The 16,720-nt window shown below is 41.1% G+C and overlaps 1 protein-coding gene and 1 non-coding gene across 2 annotated transcripts in view; one reads left to right on the top strand and one right to left on the bottom strand.

Moving 5' to 3' along the window:
• Positions 1-3,555, bottom strand: part of LOC133258279 (phosphatidylinositol 3,4,5-trisphosphate 3-phosphatase TPTE2-like) — a 63,604-nt gene extending 60,049 nt beyond the window's left edge. The window contains exons 1-2 of the mRNA XM_061434706.1: positions 2,487-3,555; positions 1,302-1,393 (exon numbers count right to left, since the gene is read on the bottom strand). Coding sequence (XP_061290690.1) covers positions 1,302-1,393; positions 2,487-2,567 — 173 coding nt within the window. The 5' untranslated portion in view covers positions 2,568-3,555. The remainder of the gene's footprint in view (positions 1-1,301; positions 1,394-2,486) is intronic.
• Positions 3,556-9,404: 5,849 nt separating this feature from the next.
• Positions 9,405-9,476, top strand: TRNAM-CAU (transfer RNA methionine (anticodon CAU)). Its single transcript has one exon. It is a non-coding gene; the product is annotated as a tRNA-Met (tRNA).
• Positions 9,477-16,720: the final 7,244 nt, after the last annotated feature.

The raw sequence follows: 16,720 nt of genomic DNA, 5'->3' as shown, positions 1-16,720 counted from the left end.
CAAGAGAAGCCACCGCAATGAGAAGCCCACGCACTGCAAGTAGAGGGTAGCCTCTGCTCACAGTAACTAGAGAAAGCCCGAGTAGCAACAAAGACCCAGTGCAGTCACACATAAATAAAATTATTAAATAAAAGAAAGAAAAAACCCCAGAGGAAACGTTACGTGTCAAAGTAGAATTGTTGGGTATAAAGAATCCATTCATGGGATATTAACTAGTTTGGGTACGTGTGAAAAGCAAAATAGAGTTGGAAAGTGAGATTGAGAAACTCCCAGAAAATAGTAGAAAAGAATAAAGTCAATGGATATGCTCTTATCCTCCATTTCTAACATCTGGAATACAGACATCTGAGAATGAGAAAACACGGAACAGAAAAGGCTGAGAAAAAATAAAGATAAATTTCCCCAAATTATGCCAAGAAATTGTCTTTCACCTTACATTTTTTTTTTCAAATGTACAATCCAGGGATTTAATCAATTATAGAACATTTTCATCCCCACAATGAGATCCCGTCTGTTCATTTATAATTAATCCTGTTCCCACCCCTAGCCAACTGTGAATCTACTTTGTCTCCATAGATTTGTCTTTCCTAGACATTTCATATAAGTGGAATCACACAATTTACTGTCTCTTGTATCTGACTTCATTTCACATCACAAAATATTTGAGGCTCACCCATGACATAATATGGATGCAGTCTACTCCTTGTAATTGCTGAATTGTAATTCCAATGTTCACTTTACAAATATTTAAATGGTATTTACTAAAAAGTGCCAGGCATTATGCTGATACTTTCCAAATACTATTGCAATTGGTCCTCAACACATCTCTTGAGATAGTTACTATTTTTCATGGATAGTTACAATTCATGGATCTCAAAAATTTGTATATTTCCAACATCCATTAAGCTGATTTGAAAATCTCACTAAAAAAATGCATTTGCAGGAATTAGCAGTGTTTCAGGTTTTAATGGAGATGGAACAACTGAAGCCCTTGTGGCCGTCCCTGGAAATGTTCACCACCCTAGACAGAACTTGCTCCAGTAAAGCAACCAGTCACCCCTAGAGGAGAAGTTTACAGGGACTATGACTGTTACGTGTATATTATTACTGGTACACTGCTTCAGCTGTGGTATTTTTTAAGGAAAACACAGGCATACAACAAGGTCTTTAAATTTTGAATTTGCCAATTCATTTGCATACAGTTTACATTTATTATAAAAGAAGGTACAGGTATATTCCCTATTCTATTAAGGGCTGAGAATTATGCTTAAAATTCAGCAAATTTGAACCTTATCACTTACTTATTTTTTGGATGCATGAGCCAGGCACTTAAAGAATTCTTCTTTAATCCCTGCATGGTTTGTTTCGTGGTTGAATTTAATCTACAGTTAATCTAAGAAAAGCAAAAGCACACATCCATTATATATTTGATATGTTTAAAACACATATGATATCCCCCCAACTGGGAAGAAAGTCACACATATGACTTACTAGGTAAGGATCAGCATTTCTGAAGTCTTGAATCCACAAATACAAAATCTGCAATACTGTGCAATTTTATATATCCTGTGAAACACGCATTGTGCATTTGCCCTTAGAATTTTAGCTCAAAAAATAGGGGAAAACATTTTGTGTGTGTGTTCAATAAAATTTAAGTTTAGCTCAAGCACAGTTCAGTTCAGTTGCTCAGTCATGTTCGAATCTTTGCGACACCACGGACTGCAGCATGTCAGGCTTCCCTGTCTATCACAAACTGCCAGAGCTTTCTCGAATTCATGTCCATCCAGTCAGTTATGCCATCCAACCATCTCATCCTCTGTCGTCCCCTTCTTCTCCTGCCTTCAATCATTCCCAGCATCAGGATTTTTTCCAATGAGTCAGTTCTTTGCATCAGGTGGCCAAAGGACTGGAGCTCAAGCACAGGACTCTTTAAAAAAATTACCCACTTGCTACCCGGGACCCAGAAAGTGAAACAAAACCATTTCAAACCAATTTTACATCAGAGTGACTTATATTTCCATCCTAGAATATTCTCTGTAGAATAAATCACAGGAATGAGAAAGCAAAAAAATGTGACCCTCAGCATTTCACAGGGCAGATTTCATGCACAAAAACTGTAAGTCACAGAATAAAAGCCACTGCCAAGTATTAATACATCGCCAAGTTAACAAGTAGTAATATTATGTCCACCTGAGGCAAGCAGAAATGTGCCACAAGCCCCTCAATTCTGAGCAAGGAGAGAAAAATAAACAAATAGAACAAAATCTTTCCCCTACAACAGACCAGTTTGTGCATCAATGTTGATTTTGAGGCTTGGGGTCCAGCCATCTGTGAACTCCAAACCTTTAAGGGACACTAGCTCATGCGCAGTGGGAGTATGAAGCCCAAAGTTTGGACGCTGTGGCCCCAAGAGCCCGGATGGCCATGGGAGAGCCAGCCTGGTTCTGGGGGGCCGCCCCCTCCTTGCTGGTGCGGCATCCGCTTACCTGCAGGCAAGGCTGCTGTAGCGGAGGTGCTGCGTCCTGGACGGAGCTGGGGCTGTGGGGCGGTGGGGCGGTGGGGCGCATTTTGTGACTTGGGTACTTTTCCTAAGCAGGAGCGAACTTGACTCAAGATCCTGGTAGCAATTTCTCTCCTACTGCCTTTCAGGATAATGCCTCCCCCTGCCACATCCTTCTTCCCATGCTTTCCTATTTTTTAATGTCCCCAGATCAAGTGCGGTAAATCCAATCTCAGCCCAATTCCTGCCAGCCTACAGAAGCCTAGTGCCCCTACTCCCTCCACCCTCATGACCCCTGAGGGTGAGATAGGGGGCTCCGCAAATGCCCTGGGAGGGGAGAGGAATGTTAATTAGGGTTCCCCACAGCTAAGCACAAGGCAAGCCTTCCTGTCAGCGGGCCCAAAGACCCCTATCCTGACCCTTCTCCTGATCCTTCCTCCTCCCCGCACCCTCCATCTGTCCCTGTAAAATGTTCTACTCCTCTTACTCTGTGAGGGTGGAAGGGCAACATTAGCTACATAAAGGGCAGAGGGTGTGATGGGACGTCCTCAGCCAGAGGCCCCCACCCTAGGTCTTTACCTGCTGCTGCTAACAAGGCAGTACTAGAATAAGAACCCTGTGTCCATGGCAACCCTAGACAACAGATTCCAGGTGGTCCTGAGATGTAGTAGAGTGAGGAATACAATGAACTTGGTTCCAGGCAGCAGGGACTTAAAAAGAGACTTTCCCTTAAAGACGGGTGTAGGGGTACCAAGATCAAAGATCCCAGGATAAGCATCTCAGAGCAGATCTTCTCTGCTGTTACTTTCCCTTTTGCATCTAACGAAGGGGCTCTTCTTCCATATTCTGATTCTGAATATTAGATTGAGGTTTTGGCTTCCCCATAGGTTGGCAAGAATGACCAGCAAGCTGAATATTTTCTGGCTAATATTAACTTTAAGTAAAATAGATTGATATAGGAATGAGGAGCACAAAAATTCATTTTACTCAAGCTATCAATTCGTAAGATTGAAAAGAAGCAGTCAAATATTAGTTGTAAATTAAAACTATACCCATTTTCCTCGTAGAGTAAATCTGAAAGGTGTAAACAAATACCAAATGAATGAAAACAAATATGGAAAAAAAGCTTTTATACTTCAGGTTTTTTTTGTTTTTTTTTTTTTGGTGGGATCTTAGTTCCCTGACCAGGGATTGAACCCAGGCCATGGAAAAGAAAGCACCAAGTCCTAACTGGTGGATTCCCAGCGAATTTCTGGAAAAAAAAAAAAAAGTTTTTAAAACCTTAGTGAAACATTAGCAATTTTGTATGGAAACTACAATATAAAAATTACCTCCAAAAGAAGAATAAAGATCAGTTTGACAGTCTGTATTGGTACATGTTATGAAGCTGTAAGTGGTCAGTTGAAGAGATAGAAAAGAGATTAAAGTCATATTAATTTAGTAGTATATCTATAAAGCACTTTGCAAGTTACAAAAATTAATAAAACATGGTCACTGACTTCAGTGTCAGATTGACGACCTTAAGGCCAGACCATTTTGAAATATGCCAAGCATCCTACTTTCTGTGAGAAAGACCTGCCCTTGACCAGAGCCTCATCTGACCTTGAAGAAGGACAGTAACACAACCCCAGCCCCTCCAGCTTTTCTGTCTCACACGAGAATTAAAAAAGACTAAGAAACTCTTCTGAAGATCACAGCCCTTGTTTATGTTTTAATTTTTTGTTGTTGAAAACTAGACTTTTAAAGTAAATGTAATAACTAAAAATCAGATTTTCCCTTTTCTCTAGGGTTTATTGCTGTTGTTTGTTGTTAAGTGATTTTTCTGAACTCTGTTCTTCGTACAGTATGACCACTAAAGTCAGCTTGGTCAGCTAGTAATTAGAGATTACCTCAGGTGCCCAGAACTGGTAAGTCTCTCAGTGGTTACCGTTCCAGAAAGAGAAAATGGCTCCAGGCACCATCTTGTCTCTCTCTCAGCTCCTTGTGCTTAGATCTCTGGGGCAGTCTTCTCCCTTCTGTGCTGCCTGCTCCTCCTCTCTACCCTCACTTCCCCACACTAATTCTTGCTTAACTTTGCTTTTTCTCTTAAACTCTCCCCCCCTCTCCCTTTTCCTCTGAACTTTTCAGAACCCATCCCTTTAAAATTAGGCCTACTGAGGATCCAGAGACCAAACCCTTAATTTCTTCTACTCTCTGAACGAAAGCTGAACTTTGAGCTATAGTCATAGATTTTTTTCCCCCCACAGTAATCCAAAGAACCTCACAGACTTGCAGAGGAATTTTATGTTACTCAAATTTAGCAACCTGGTATCTGACTTTTACCAGCCAGTTCATAGGCTTCTTGGCTAAGGATAGGCCCAGCATTGAATTAAAACTGCTAACTGGGAAAATGCTGAAAGGTACCTAGAAATACAACTGGTAAAGCGTTACTGAACCAAGGTTGTTTGCCCAGCATGCAGCAAGCCAAATGCTGAGACACCGAAGTTTGCAGCAAAGAAAGGGTTTACTTACAAGGTGGCCGAACGAGAAGATAAAGTCTCAAATCCACTTCCTCAAAGGCGAGGGGCTGGAGGTATTCTTTGGGATAAAACTGAAGCTAATTGGAGACAATAAAATGTGAGGTGACCTTCATTCTGGCCTAGACAGAACTAAGCTACAGGCTTCTTCACAATAGGTATACTCAGAACATGCTCTATAGATGGAGTGTTCAGCCCTCTGAAGTCAAAAGGTCACGGAGCATGCCCAGTTGAAGGGTCAGGGGGTCTTAACTAGTTAGAGCTCAAATTGGGCTCAGCTGATTTCAAGTTCTGGAAAACAACTCAGGCAAACCTCTTATTGTTTAGGCTACTTGACTCTTGGAGGATCTGCACATTTTTATAAAAACAATTAAAAGGAACTTAATCAGTGGAAGCAGGTTTCAGGTGTAACAGATTTGATGACTACCTTCTGTTTCAAAACTAGCCTGCTAAGTCATACGCTCAGGCTCAAAAATCACTAGATGGCTTCCTGGAGCAATTCCTAGGGTTTTCCCAAAGTCTGTTGAACACATTTCAGGCTTGCAGACAAAAATCTGATGAGCCTGTTCATGACTATTACGGTCGATTTCAGATAGTTTTAAATGATAATTCTGACCTTCCTTCAGATGCTAATTCTAATCAGGTAGATTTTCACTCTATTTATTTACAGGCTAAACCAGGACATTTCCCTGCTAGTAAAAAGGACCAAGAGAAATCGGAAACTATGTCCACTCCAAATTTAATTAACCTGGCAAACCAGCTCTCTTGAGCACTACAGGAGTCACCTAAGTGGAAGACCACCAAAAGTCTTAATCTTCAACTCCAGCAAATGAAAAGCAAGACCCTCCTAATTTCTGCTAGGATTGCAGAGAGCCGGGACTTTGGGAAAGAGACACTTAAACTCTTCGGGCACTTGTAACCCTCTCAGGGGCCTTTCCAGCTAGCTCTCAGTTCTCAATGATGGAGCCCTGAGGAGTAACACAGGCTCTTCCCAATCCTCCCTCCAAGTGGTTTACAGACACATTTCTCTAAATTGGGGCTGAATCTCCTCCAGTTCTAACTGACATCTGAGTTAAGCTCGTGGTGTACAAGCCCACTACTATAAAGCAGCCTCTGCCCTGGAGTAGTAGAACAGTTCAAACAGTGGAGACCTCCAGTGAACCTCAAGATGCTTTTGTCTCTGAGCCAACTTGCTTCTGTTTAGGTCCTTTGAGAGACACAGACCCTTTTCTCCTTAGTTCTTCCACTGCTATCCATGTATAAGCCTGAGACTTCTTAAAGAAGTATCATGCCAGAATTTCCTTCTCTCAAAAGGAGGGGGTGGGGAGATAATTCTATAATTTGACAGTACTTATCAAAGCAGCCAATCAGATGAGTTAAATGATGCTGTGACATCTTTTATTTGCTCTGTCTAGAGCTGATCCTGGGAACACTGATTATTTGTCCCTATTGAATCAGCCATCACCCTCCTTACAGACAAAATCTCCACTGGTATTGGCAAAATTCACAGTGTACCTCCCATCAAGATTCAGAGAGATCCCTGAAAAACTCCCCAGAATTAATCAATAGCCTATGAGTAAAGAAGCCCTGGGAGAAGGCAATGGCACCCCACTCCAGTACTCTTGCCTGGAAAATCCCATGGACGGAGGGGCCTGGTGCACTGCAGTCCATGGGGTCGCAAAGAGTCGGACAGGACTGAGCGACTTCACTTTCACTTTTCACTTTCATGCATTGGAGAAGGAAATGGCAACCCACTCCAGTGTTCTTGCCTGGAGAATCCCAGGGACGGGGGAGCCTGGTGGGCTGCCGTCTATGGGGTCGCACGGAGTCGGACACGACTAAGTGACTTAGCAGCAGCAGCAGCAAAGCCCTTCAAGGCACAAAACCCATAATAGAAGATTACAGATTTCAGAGTCTCTCTCTCTCTTTTACTAATCCCTGTAATATTCTTATTTCACCTGTGGGGAAACCTAAGGGTGAGGGTAGAAGTTTGTCTAGGACTTCTGAACAAGAAATAACATTGTTCTACCTAGACACCATATTGTTCTTAACTCTCATATATCACTATCATCCATTTCCACTGGAAGCAAATTCTTTACATAACAGTTTTTTTTAAGGTTTTATATATCTTTATTTTTATTGACATTTAGTTGATTTACAACATTTTGAGTTTGGGGTGTACAACATAGTGATTGAATTTTTAAAGGTTATACTCCATTTATAGCTACTCTAAAATATTGGCTATATTTCCTATTTTGCCATTTTTACTGAAACTACTTCCAAAAGTACTTTTAAATACATTACTAAATTCACAAGAAAGTAAGCAAAGTACTAAATAATCACACAGACATATTCACACTTACTTATACTTGAAAGTCACTCAGTCGTGTCAGAATTCTCTAGGCCAGAATACTGGAGTGGGTAGCCTTCCCCTTCTCCAGGGGATCTTCCCCACCCAGGTCTCCTACATTGCGGGCAGATTCTTTACCAGCTGAGCCACAAGGAAAGCCCAAGAATACTGGAGTGGGTAGCCTATCCCTTCTCCAGCAGCTCTTCCCGACCCAGGAATCGAACCAGGGTCTCCTGCATTGCAGGTGAATTCTTTACCAATTGAACTATCAGGGAAGCTCTACTTATACTTACTCAAGTGGTAAATCAACACAGAAACCAGGAATGTCCTGGAAGTGTTCTAAAACCCCAAATCTAGAGCTCTGTGGTTTAATATTGTGGTTGCCTGAATGCCTGTAAACATAATGCTTACAAAAAACAAAAAGATGTGAAATGAGATGTAAAGAGAGGACTTTGACATATTCCTGGGAATATAGAGTTCTGTTGGTTAATAACCAAGTAACAGGATTTGAACCTGACAAAGTGGGCAGCTGAATCCAACACCTTCACATAGATCCAGGCACCCAAATTGGCTACATATGTTAATTTCTTCAGTATATTTTCTTGGAGCCTGGAAGCCCAAGGTCAAAGTGTCAGCAAGGGTGGTTTCTCCAACACCTCTCTCCTTGGCTTGCAGACACCTTCTTTCTGGTTCTCAAAGTACATGGCTTTTCCTCTGTGCATACTTTTCTAATGGCGTGTTTTGTTGTTGTTTGATTGGGCTAAGTGGCTTTATTAGAGAAAGCCAGGATTACAAAGGATTTGGGAGTTGACATCTGGGCCTTTCTTCTTCCCAAAGATGGGCACAATATTGACAAAGCTCCGGTTGTACTGCATATGCCTCTTGGCCCGGCCCATCTTTTTCTCCTGTTTGGCCACCTTGGGAGTCTGACGTCTTACTTACCCAGCACCAGCCAGGTGCCACCAGGATATGGTGGCAAAGTGAACCAACAAACAAATCAGTCTCCCTCTGCTGACAGTGGATTTAAAAGTATTAATAAATTTATAATCTTCCCCAATGTTTTGTAACTAGCTTTACTCTCATGCTGGGATTTGAGTTTACTCCACCTTCAAAAATAGAACTACCATATGATCCAGAAATTCCACACCTGGGTGTATATTCAAAGAAGAAAAAAAACACTAATTAAAAAAAATTCATCCCAGTGTTCACAGCAGCATTATTTACAATAGTCATGGAAGCAATCTAAGTGTCCATTGACAGATGAATGGATAAAGAAGATGTGGTGTGTGTGTGTGTATATATATATATAAGATTGAATACTACTCAGCCATAAAAGAAAAAAAAATGGAATTTTGCCATTTGCAACAACACAGATGGACTTGGAGGATGTGCTTAGTGAAACGAGTCAGAGCAAGACAAATACTGTATGACATTGCTTATATGTAGAATCCAAAACATAAAGCAAACTAGTGAATATAACATAAAAGAAACAAGACTCACAGATATAGAGAATGATGTAGGGACTTAAAGAAATGAAAGTGTTAGTTGCTTAGTCGTGTTTGACTCCTTGCTACCCCCATGGACTGTAGCCAGCCAGGCTCTTCTGTCCATGGAATTCTCCAGGCAAGAATGCTGGAGTGGGTAGCCATTCCCTTCTCCAGGGGATCTTCCTGACCCTGGGATCAAACCCGGATCTCTTGCATTGCAAACCCGGGTCTCCTGCATGGGCAGGCAGATTCTTTACCATCTGAGCCACTAGGGAAAATCACATAGTGATTACTAGCAGGATCATGCATTGGAAAAGGAAATGGCGACCCACTCCAGTGTTCTTGCCTGGAGAATCCCAGGGACGGGAAGCCTGGTGGGCTGCCATCTATGGGGTCGCACAGAGTCGGACACGACTGAAGCGACTTAGCAGCAGCAGCAGCAGCTGGGCAGGGGGAGGGGGATGTGGGGTTTAATGAGGTTAGAAAATTAAGAGCTACAAATTACTATGTACAGAATGAATACGTTACAAGGATGTATGGTACAGTACACCAGCAGAGTGGCGCAGCGGAAGCGTGCTGGGCCCATAACCCAGAGGTCGATGGATCGAAACCATCCTCTGCTAAGGTGGGGTTCTTTTCCTCCTGAAGAGATCTTTAGGAGTAGAGAAGAGAGTTTATTAGGAAATTTGCCACTGTATATCTTCTTTAGTGAAGTGTTTAGGTCACTTTTTTGGGGTTCCCCTGGTGGCTCAGATGGTAAAGAATCTGCCTGCAATGCAGGAGACCAGGGTTTGATCCCTGGGTTGGGAAGATCTCCCAGAGAAGGGAATGGCTACCCACTCCAATATTCTTGCCTGGAGAATCCCATGGACAGAGGAGCCTGGCAGGCTACAGTCCATGGGGTTGCAAAGAGTCAGACACAACTGAGTGACTAACACTTTCACTTCACTTTTCACAGGGAATATAGCCAATATTTTGTAATAACTATAAATGAAGTATGTAACTTTAAAATTGAACCACTATGTTGAAACTCATATACTATTGCAAATCAACTACACATCAATAATGATAAATAAAAATATATAAAAACCTTAAAACATTTAAAAAGAAATAAAAGAAATAAAATATAGTTGATGGAACAACTACCAAAATATATTAAAATTTTGGACTGAAGAAAATCCTATGGAACATTGTGTTCTTAACATTCTTAAAGTGCGATATGAAAGAACTGTATTTGCCTCTTTTTTCTCTAGTAGCATAAAAAAAGAGGCAAATACAATTCTCGGACACGACTGAGTGACTTCACTTTCACTTTTCACTTTCATGCATTGGAGAAGGAAATGGCAACCCACTCCAGTGTTCTTGCCTGGAGAATCCCAGGGACAGCTGAGCCTGTTGGGCTGCTGTCTATGGGGTGGTACAGAGTCAGACACGACTTAAGTGACTTAGCAACAGCAGACTTTCTCCACTTTGTCATATTCAGTGTTCTTTTATTAGCATAGTATACCTTATTATAAGTATGCTTATGTATCTTTTTATACCAAACAATGTTTGTTAAAATATCACTTAAAGTTTTTTTTTTGTTTTAAAACATAGTTTTTATTGAAGCATAGCATATGGTAATGCTCATAATATTTATCATCAAATTTTGCATTTATGAAAAACCAGTATGTATCACACTTAGCTGAGTCCCAAAGTAGAATATATATGGAGCTTACATAGTAACTATTTATTTCTTTTGCTTAATTTTTCTTTCTTTTTTGTGCATATCCTTGTATATTGGTCTTTCATTTCTGCAAGAAGATTTCTCAAAAGTGGAATTACTGGATCAAAAAATATGTACATTGATGTTTTGAAGCATAACAATAAAATAAAAATCCACGTGCCCATGACCTCACACAGAATGAAAACATTTCTAATCCTGTGGAAGCCGCTGGAAGTTTTACTCTGATCCATTCCTCTTGTCTCTCCACAGAGAAGACCATTCTTCCGAAGGTTTGTTTTTTGGTTGTTTCTAATTTTTTGGCAATGCTATGTACCATAAAGGATCTTAGTTCCCTGACCAAGGATCGAACCTGAGTCCCCTGCAGTGGAAGCGTGGAGTCCTAACCAGCGGACCACGAGGTAAGTCACTCTTCTGAAGTATTTTATGTTCATGACTCCCTTGCTTTGCTTTATAATCTAAGTAGACAGGTATTTAAACGATACACCATTTTGCTATAATATTTATTCTGAAGTTTTACAATAATGGGTATCATGATGCGATGATATTTATCCTGAAGCACATTTTGATCACTAAAAACCACTTGATAAATATTAATTAAATTGGGGACTTCCCTGGTGGTCTGGTGGTTAAGACTTTGCCTTCCAATGCAGGGGGTGTGGGTTTGATCCCTGGTTGGGGAGCTAAGATCCCACATGCCTTGTGGCCAAAAAAAACAAAATATAAAACAGAAATGATATTATAACAAATTCAATAAAGACTTTAAAAATGGTCCACATTAAAAAAAAAAACAAAAAAAACTCTTAAATTGCTGGGGTTGTTTGCATTGTTTACAAAAATGTTATTCCATAAAATATCTAAATAGTATTTTGTGTTAATAAATATCAGTGGCTCTTTGATTTAAAGGTAGTAAAATATAAGCTAATTGTAAAAGTTTTCCATATATTCACATTATTTTCCAGTGACATGATACTGCCCATATATTTAGAAATAGATTCTTTTGGCAAGAAAAAGATTGGTGAATTCTAGAAAGTACAAAGTAGACACAAATGAAGGTTTTTGAACCTAGAAAGGGAAGGGTCATTTTCTGTAAATGATTTTTTCACTGTTTCTCATATTCATGCAGTAATCTTAATTACTGTATTACCAGTTGGCTTCACTAGATGGAGCTATGGCTGTGCTGTGCGTAGTAGCTCAGTCATGTCCAACTCTTGGCTACCCTATGGACTGCATGTAGCCAGCCAGGCTGCTTGGTTCATGGGATTCTCCAGGCAAAAATACTGGAGTGGGTTGCCGTGCCTTCCTTCAGGGGATCTTCCCAACCCAGGAATCAAACCCAGGTCTCCCGCATTGCAGGCAGATTCTCTACCATCTGAGCCACCAGGGAAGCCCAGATGGAACCACGAGGTATAATAATTACAAATGCCTTCAGAAAGTAAAAATAACTCAATATCCTGAGAAGATAATTATTTGTAGAAGAGAAACTATCACTTGTAGATATCATTTTAAAGGATATAATCTTCTATCACATGGTTTGTCATGAATTGTCTGCTCCAGGGAGAAACATCTGCTTTGGGGTTGACAATGAGGAGTTTACCAGCTAGTAACAGTTCATTAATGAACTGAGCAGACTCCTTCATTTATTCACCTGGGCATTTATTTTTTCATTCACTGACCAAGCATTTATCAAGCACCGAGTGTGCCCAGCCCTGCTAGGCACTGGGGATATAGAAATAAACCCCACTGGGATTGTAGACACAATCCTCTTCAGGAACCTCACAGCCTAAGTCAAGTAGGGGAGGTGAGTACACAAGCCATCAATTACAGTACATTTGGGAGAGAATGAGAGAATCAGTTAACACAAGATTCAGTGGTGGCATCAAGAAAGAAATGGCTAGCTCTGACCAAGTAGGAAGACATGCCTAGAACAGTCAAAGATGGAAAGAAAACTTGGTGAATGCTGAACCAACTGAGTACTCATGGGGACAGAAAGGAGATGATGAGAAGGAGATAGGTTATGTTGGACATAATGGCTAAATGATTGTGGGGATCAGAGGGGAGGAAGAAACTTCCTAAATCCTTCCTAAATCCTTTAAGACAAGTGCTGAGGGTGTCAGGATAAAAATTTAACATGACTCTGAGAAATTGAAAATGAGTTTAAGAAAGCACCTCTTTCATATCTTAAATTGTAGACAGCCTCCCCACCCTTCCCCTATTCTTGAGATCTCACCCCATTCTCTGTTTACTGTGGCGTGTGAATTTGTTCTTTCTGCCAAATGAGTCAGTGTCAGATTTGTGCTGACATGTATTAAATTTCCTGTAAGAAACTAGTGTGTCATATCTCTTTCACTGCTCTCTCTCTCTCTCCTCTCTCTCCTCTCTCTCTTTCTCTCTCTCACACACACAGGGGCAAGTATGTAGAAAAAAGTGCAGAGTCATTTGTAGACAGTTAAAAAGATATAGAAGCACTGTTCCTATAACAGCAAAATAATCCCTCACTAAACCCCCAGAAGTACTGTATTTGATATCCTTAAGTGTTTCTGAATCTTAGAATGGAATGTGGGCTTTACTGCATATATTCACATTATGATATATATTCATCTATTTGAAGTTTTCTAAGTTGTTTTTAAGTTACATTATTTATGAAAAAGATTAGAAAACAAAAGTTTCATTTCTGTTTCCAGTCTTCCTTTTAATTTCCACTGTGAACGTAGCTCTGTTTTCAATTAACATCTCTATGTATAACTTTATCCATCCCCTAACACAGGGAGTGTAATAACACATCCTCAATGAGCATGTGAGACTTAGCCCGAAACCAACTCACCACGACCCCATAAATCAGTCCGAACAGCTGCTGGAGGCAAGAGAGAGAAAGGGAGATAAGGAAAAGAAGCCAAACTCACAACGAGCAACTTCCCTTCAGGCAGAGTGGATTAAGTGCCAGAAAAATTAAGGACTTCGCTGGTGGTCCAGCGGTTGGGATTCCATGCGTCCACTACAGGGGCACAGGTTCGATCCCTGATCAGGGAAGATCCTTCATGCCACTCAGCGTGGCCCTCCCCTCGCCACCCCAAGAAAAACCAAACCAATAGAATGGCATGATCAAGTTTGTTAATTATAGCCACGGAGTCAAGAATACATTGAAAATCACTGAGGAAAGTACATCAACTATACTTCAATTTAAACAAACAAAAACCTTGGACTGAAAAACAAAACAAAACAAAAACTTAAAACTTCAAAAATTCTAACTTCCTTTTGAAATGTTTGTAGGTTTTCGGATTTGCCTAGTCGTGTAGCAGAAAGAACTCAGATGTGCCTATTTGAGTCCTGTCCAGCGTCTCCCAGCCTCCCTCTCCATTCTTCATCAATATCCACACCATCCCCTTTTCTGCCCTCCAGTCCACTTCTCTGTCTTCCCACCCTCCTGCTACCTCCTGCCCGGATCATCCCTGTGGGACAATTAACGTGGACAGAGGAGCATCAGGAGTAACCACAAGCCGATGCTGAATGACAAGTACAAACTCCACCTATCTGTACAGTGTGTTTCTGAGAAAAGTGTACTAAACAGTCAAGTCAAATGTGTTTAAGACATAACATGAGCTGATGGAAGGGGCATGAGACGCTTATGACAAAGTCTTGGCTCAGAGGGTTCTTCAGAGAAGCAGTCGATTCTAGGGCTGGGGTATGCAGAATGTAATTGAGCCTGGAAAATTGTGTGTCAGAAAATAAAGAAGTACTCGGGCTTCCCTGGTGTTCCAGTGACTAAGACTCTGTCCTCCCAATGCAGGGGGCTGGATTCAATCCCTGGTCGGGGAACTAGGTCCCCCATGCTGCAACTGAGACCCAGCACAGCCAAATAAAGAAATTAAAATTTTAAAAACATAGTCTTTAAAAAAAATGAAGAAAATAATGAAGTACTCAAACCAGCAACATAGTCCCACAAGCAACATAACCCCACAATGATGAGGTACGACAAAAGGATATGTGAGCCAACCTAAAGGAGTCCCCAGTGGCCAAAGTTGGAACAATTTGAGCAACAAAGTATATAATGATAACATTGGGTTATGATCCACAGAACAAAATAAATATCCATCCAGCTATTAGTACAAAGATATCTCTATTTCCATCTATCTATAACAAAATCACTATTAGGTAAACATTATCATAATAATTGTTGCAGGTAAAATCCACTGCTGCTGCTGCTGCTAAGTCGCTTCAGTCGTGTCCGACTCTGTGCGACCCCATAGACAGCAGCCCACCAGGCTCCCCCATCCCTGGGATTCTCCAGGCAAGAACACTGGAGTGGGTTGCCATTTCCTTCTCCAATGCATGCATGCATGCTAAGTCACTTCAGTCATGTCCAACTCTGTGCGACCCTATGTACAGCAGCCCTTGAGACTCCTCTGTCCACAGGATTCTCTAGGCAAGAATACTGGAGTGGGTTTCCATTTCCTTCTCCAACTGATAAATACTAAAATCTACAGGTGAAAGTTTGAGGAAAATTAGGATATTAGCATCATCTCAATGTAGCTCCGCTAAGATATCCATCAATTACAAAGGGGAAAATAATAAGAGTAGAGAAACCTGACAGATACCACCTTAACCAAGTGATCAAGGATAATATCACCAGTAACAGGACATACCAACGTTGTGTATTTTCTAATATAATGCACTGAGAAGGACACTTTGCCTCAAACATAAACTCAGTCTAATGGTGAAGAAACATTAGACGAACCCCAAATGAATGACATTCTACAAGATATCCGGCCAGTACTCTTCAAGAGTGTCAAGGTCATGGAAGACAAAGATTGAGGAGTTCTCCCAAACTGGAAGAAACTAAGAAGGCATAATAATTCAATGCACTGTGAGATTCTGAATTGGATCCCAGAATGACAGACAAAGAGATGCTAGAAGGAAAAATGATGAAATGTGAAGGTCTGTAGTTTAATTAATAGTACTATAACAATGTTTTCTGATTTTGATCATTGAACTATGGTTGTCTGTTAACATTAAGAGGGGGCTAGAGGAAGGTAGCAGAGAAGGCAATGGCATCCCACTCCAGTACTCTTGCCTGGAAAATCCCATGGACGGAGGAGCCTGGTGGGCTGCAGTCCATGGGGTCGCTAAGAGTCGGACACGACAGAGCGACTTCACTTTCACTTTTCACTTTCATGCATTGGAGAAGGAAATGGCAACCCACTCCAGTGTTCTGGCCTGGAGAATCCCAGGGACGGGGGAGCCTGGTGGGCTGCCGTCTATGGGGTCACACAGAGTTGGACACGACTGAAGTGACTTAGCAGCAGCAGCAAAGGAAGGTAGATTTGAACTTTTTTCTAAAAATCTAAAATTATTTAAAATTAAAATATTTTAACACTTTGTGTCAAATCTCAACTACAGAATTTATTAGTTCTGACCTTTTTGGACCTCATTTTTCTTACTAAACAGGGAGTTAGGAAGGATGATCCCTAAGCCCATTCTGGAAAGTGAAGTGAAAATGAAAGTCATGTCAGGCTCTTTGTGACCCTGTGGACTATACAGTCCATGGAATTTTCTAGGCCAGAATACTGGAGTGGGTAGCTATTCTCTTCTCCAGGGGATATTATCAACCCAGGGATTGAACCCAGGTCTCCCACATTGCAGGCAGATTCTTTACCAGCTGAGCCACAAGGAAAGCCCAAGAATACTAGAGTGGGTAGCCCATCCCTTCTCCAGTGGATCTTCCCAGCCCAGGAATCAAACTGGGGTATCCAGCATTGCAGGTGGATCTTTACCAACTGAGCTATCAGGGAAGCTCATTCTGAAGAACAACAGAATTGCCTTCTTGCCCACGGGGTTTGACTTGCTTTACTTCCACAGACCACATGCTGATGTTGAAAGTGGGGAATCTTGAAAATAGTCGTGAAATGATAATTGCAGATAATTTCTCTCTGCAGTTCAAATGTCCAATTTAAGGCAGAATGATACAGGACTGGAGAATTGTTCCCAGCTCATTAGGGTTTAGAAGCTGCTTCAATAGAGTTCATGCCAAGGGGAAACTTACTCGCCCAAAAGTACTGCTAAAGAAAGAGTTTTAGTTTTAGTCCAGAAGAAAACATAGAAAAATAGAATATTAGCTATAGAAGAGTAAAGGAATATTATTGAATA

The sequence above is a fragment of the Bos javanicus genome, chromosome 12 (assembly GCF_032452875.1).
Source record: "Bos javanicus breed banteng chromosome 12, ARS-OSU_banteng_1.0, whole genome shotgun sequence".
Classification (NCBI taxonomy): domain Eukaryota; kingdom Metazoa; phylum Chordata; class Mammalia; order Artiodactyla; family Bovidae; genus Bos; species Bos javanicus.
Note: the sequence above shows the minus strand (reverse complement) of the source record. Positions and strands in the feature narration are given on the sequence as shown.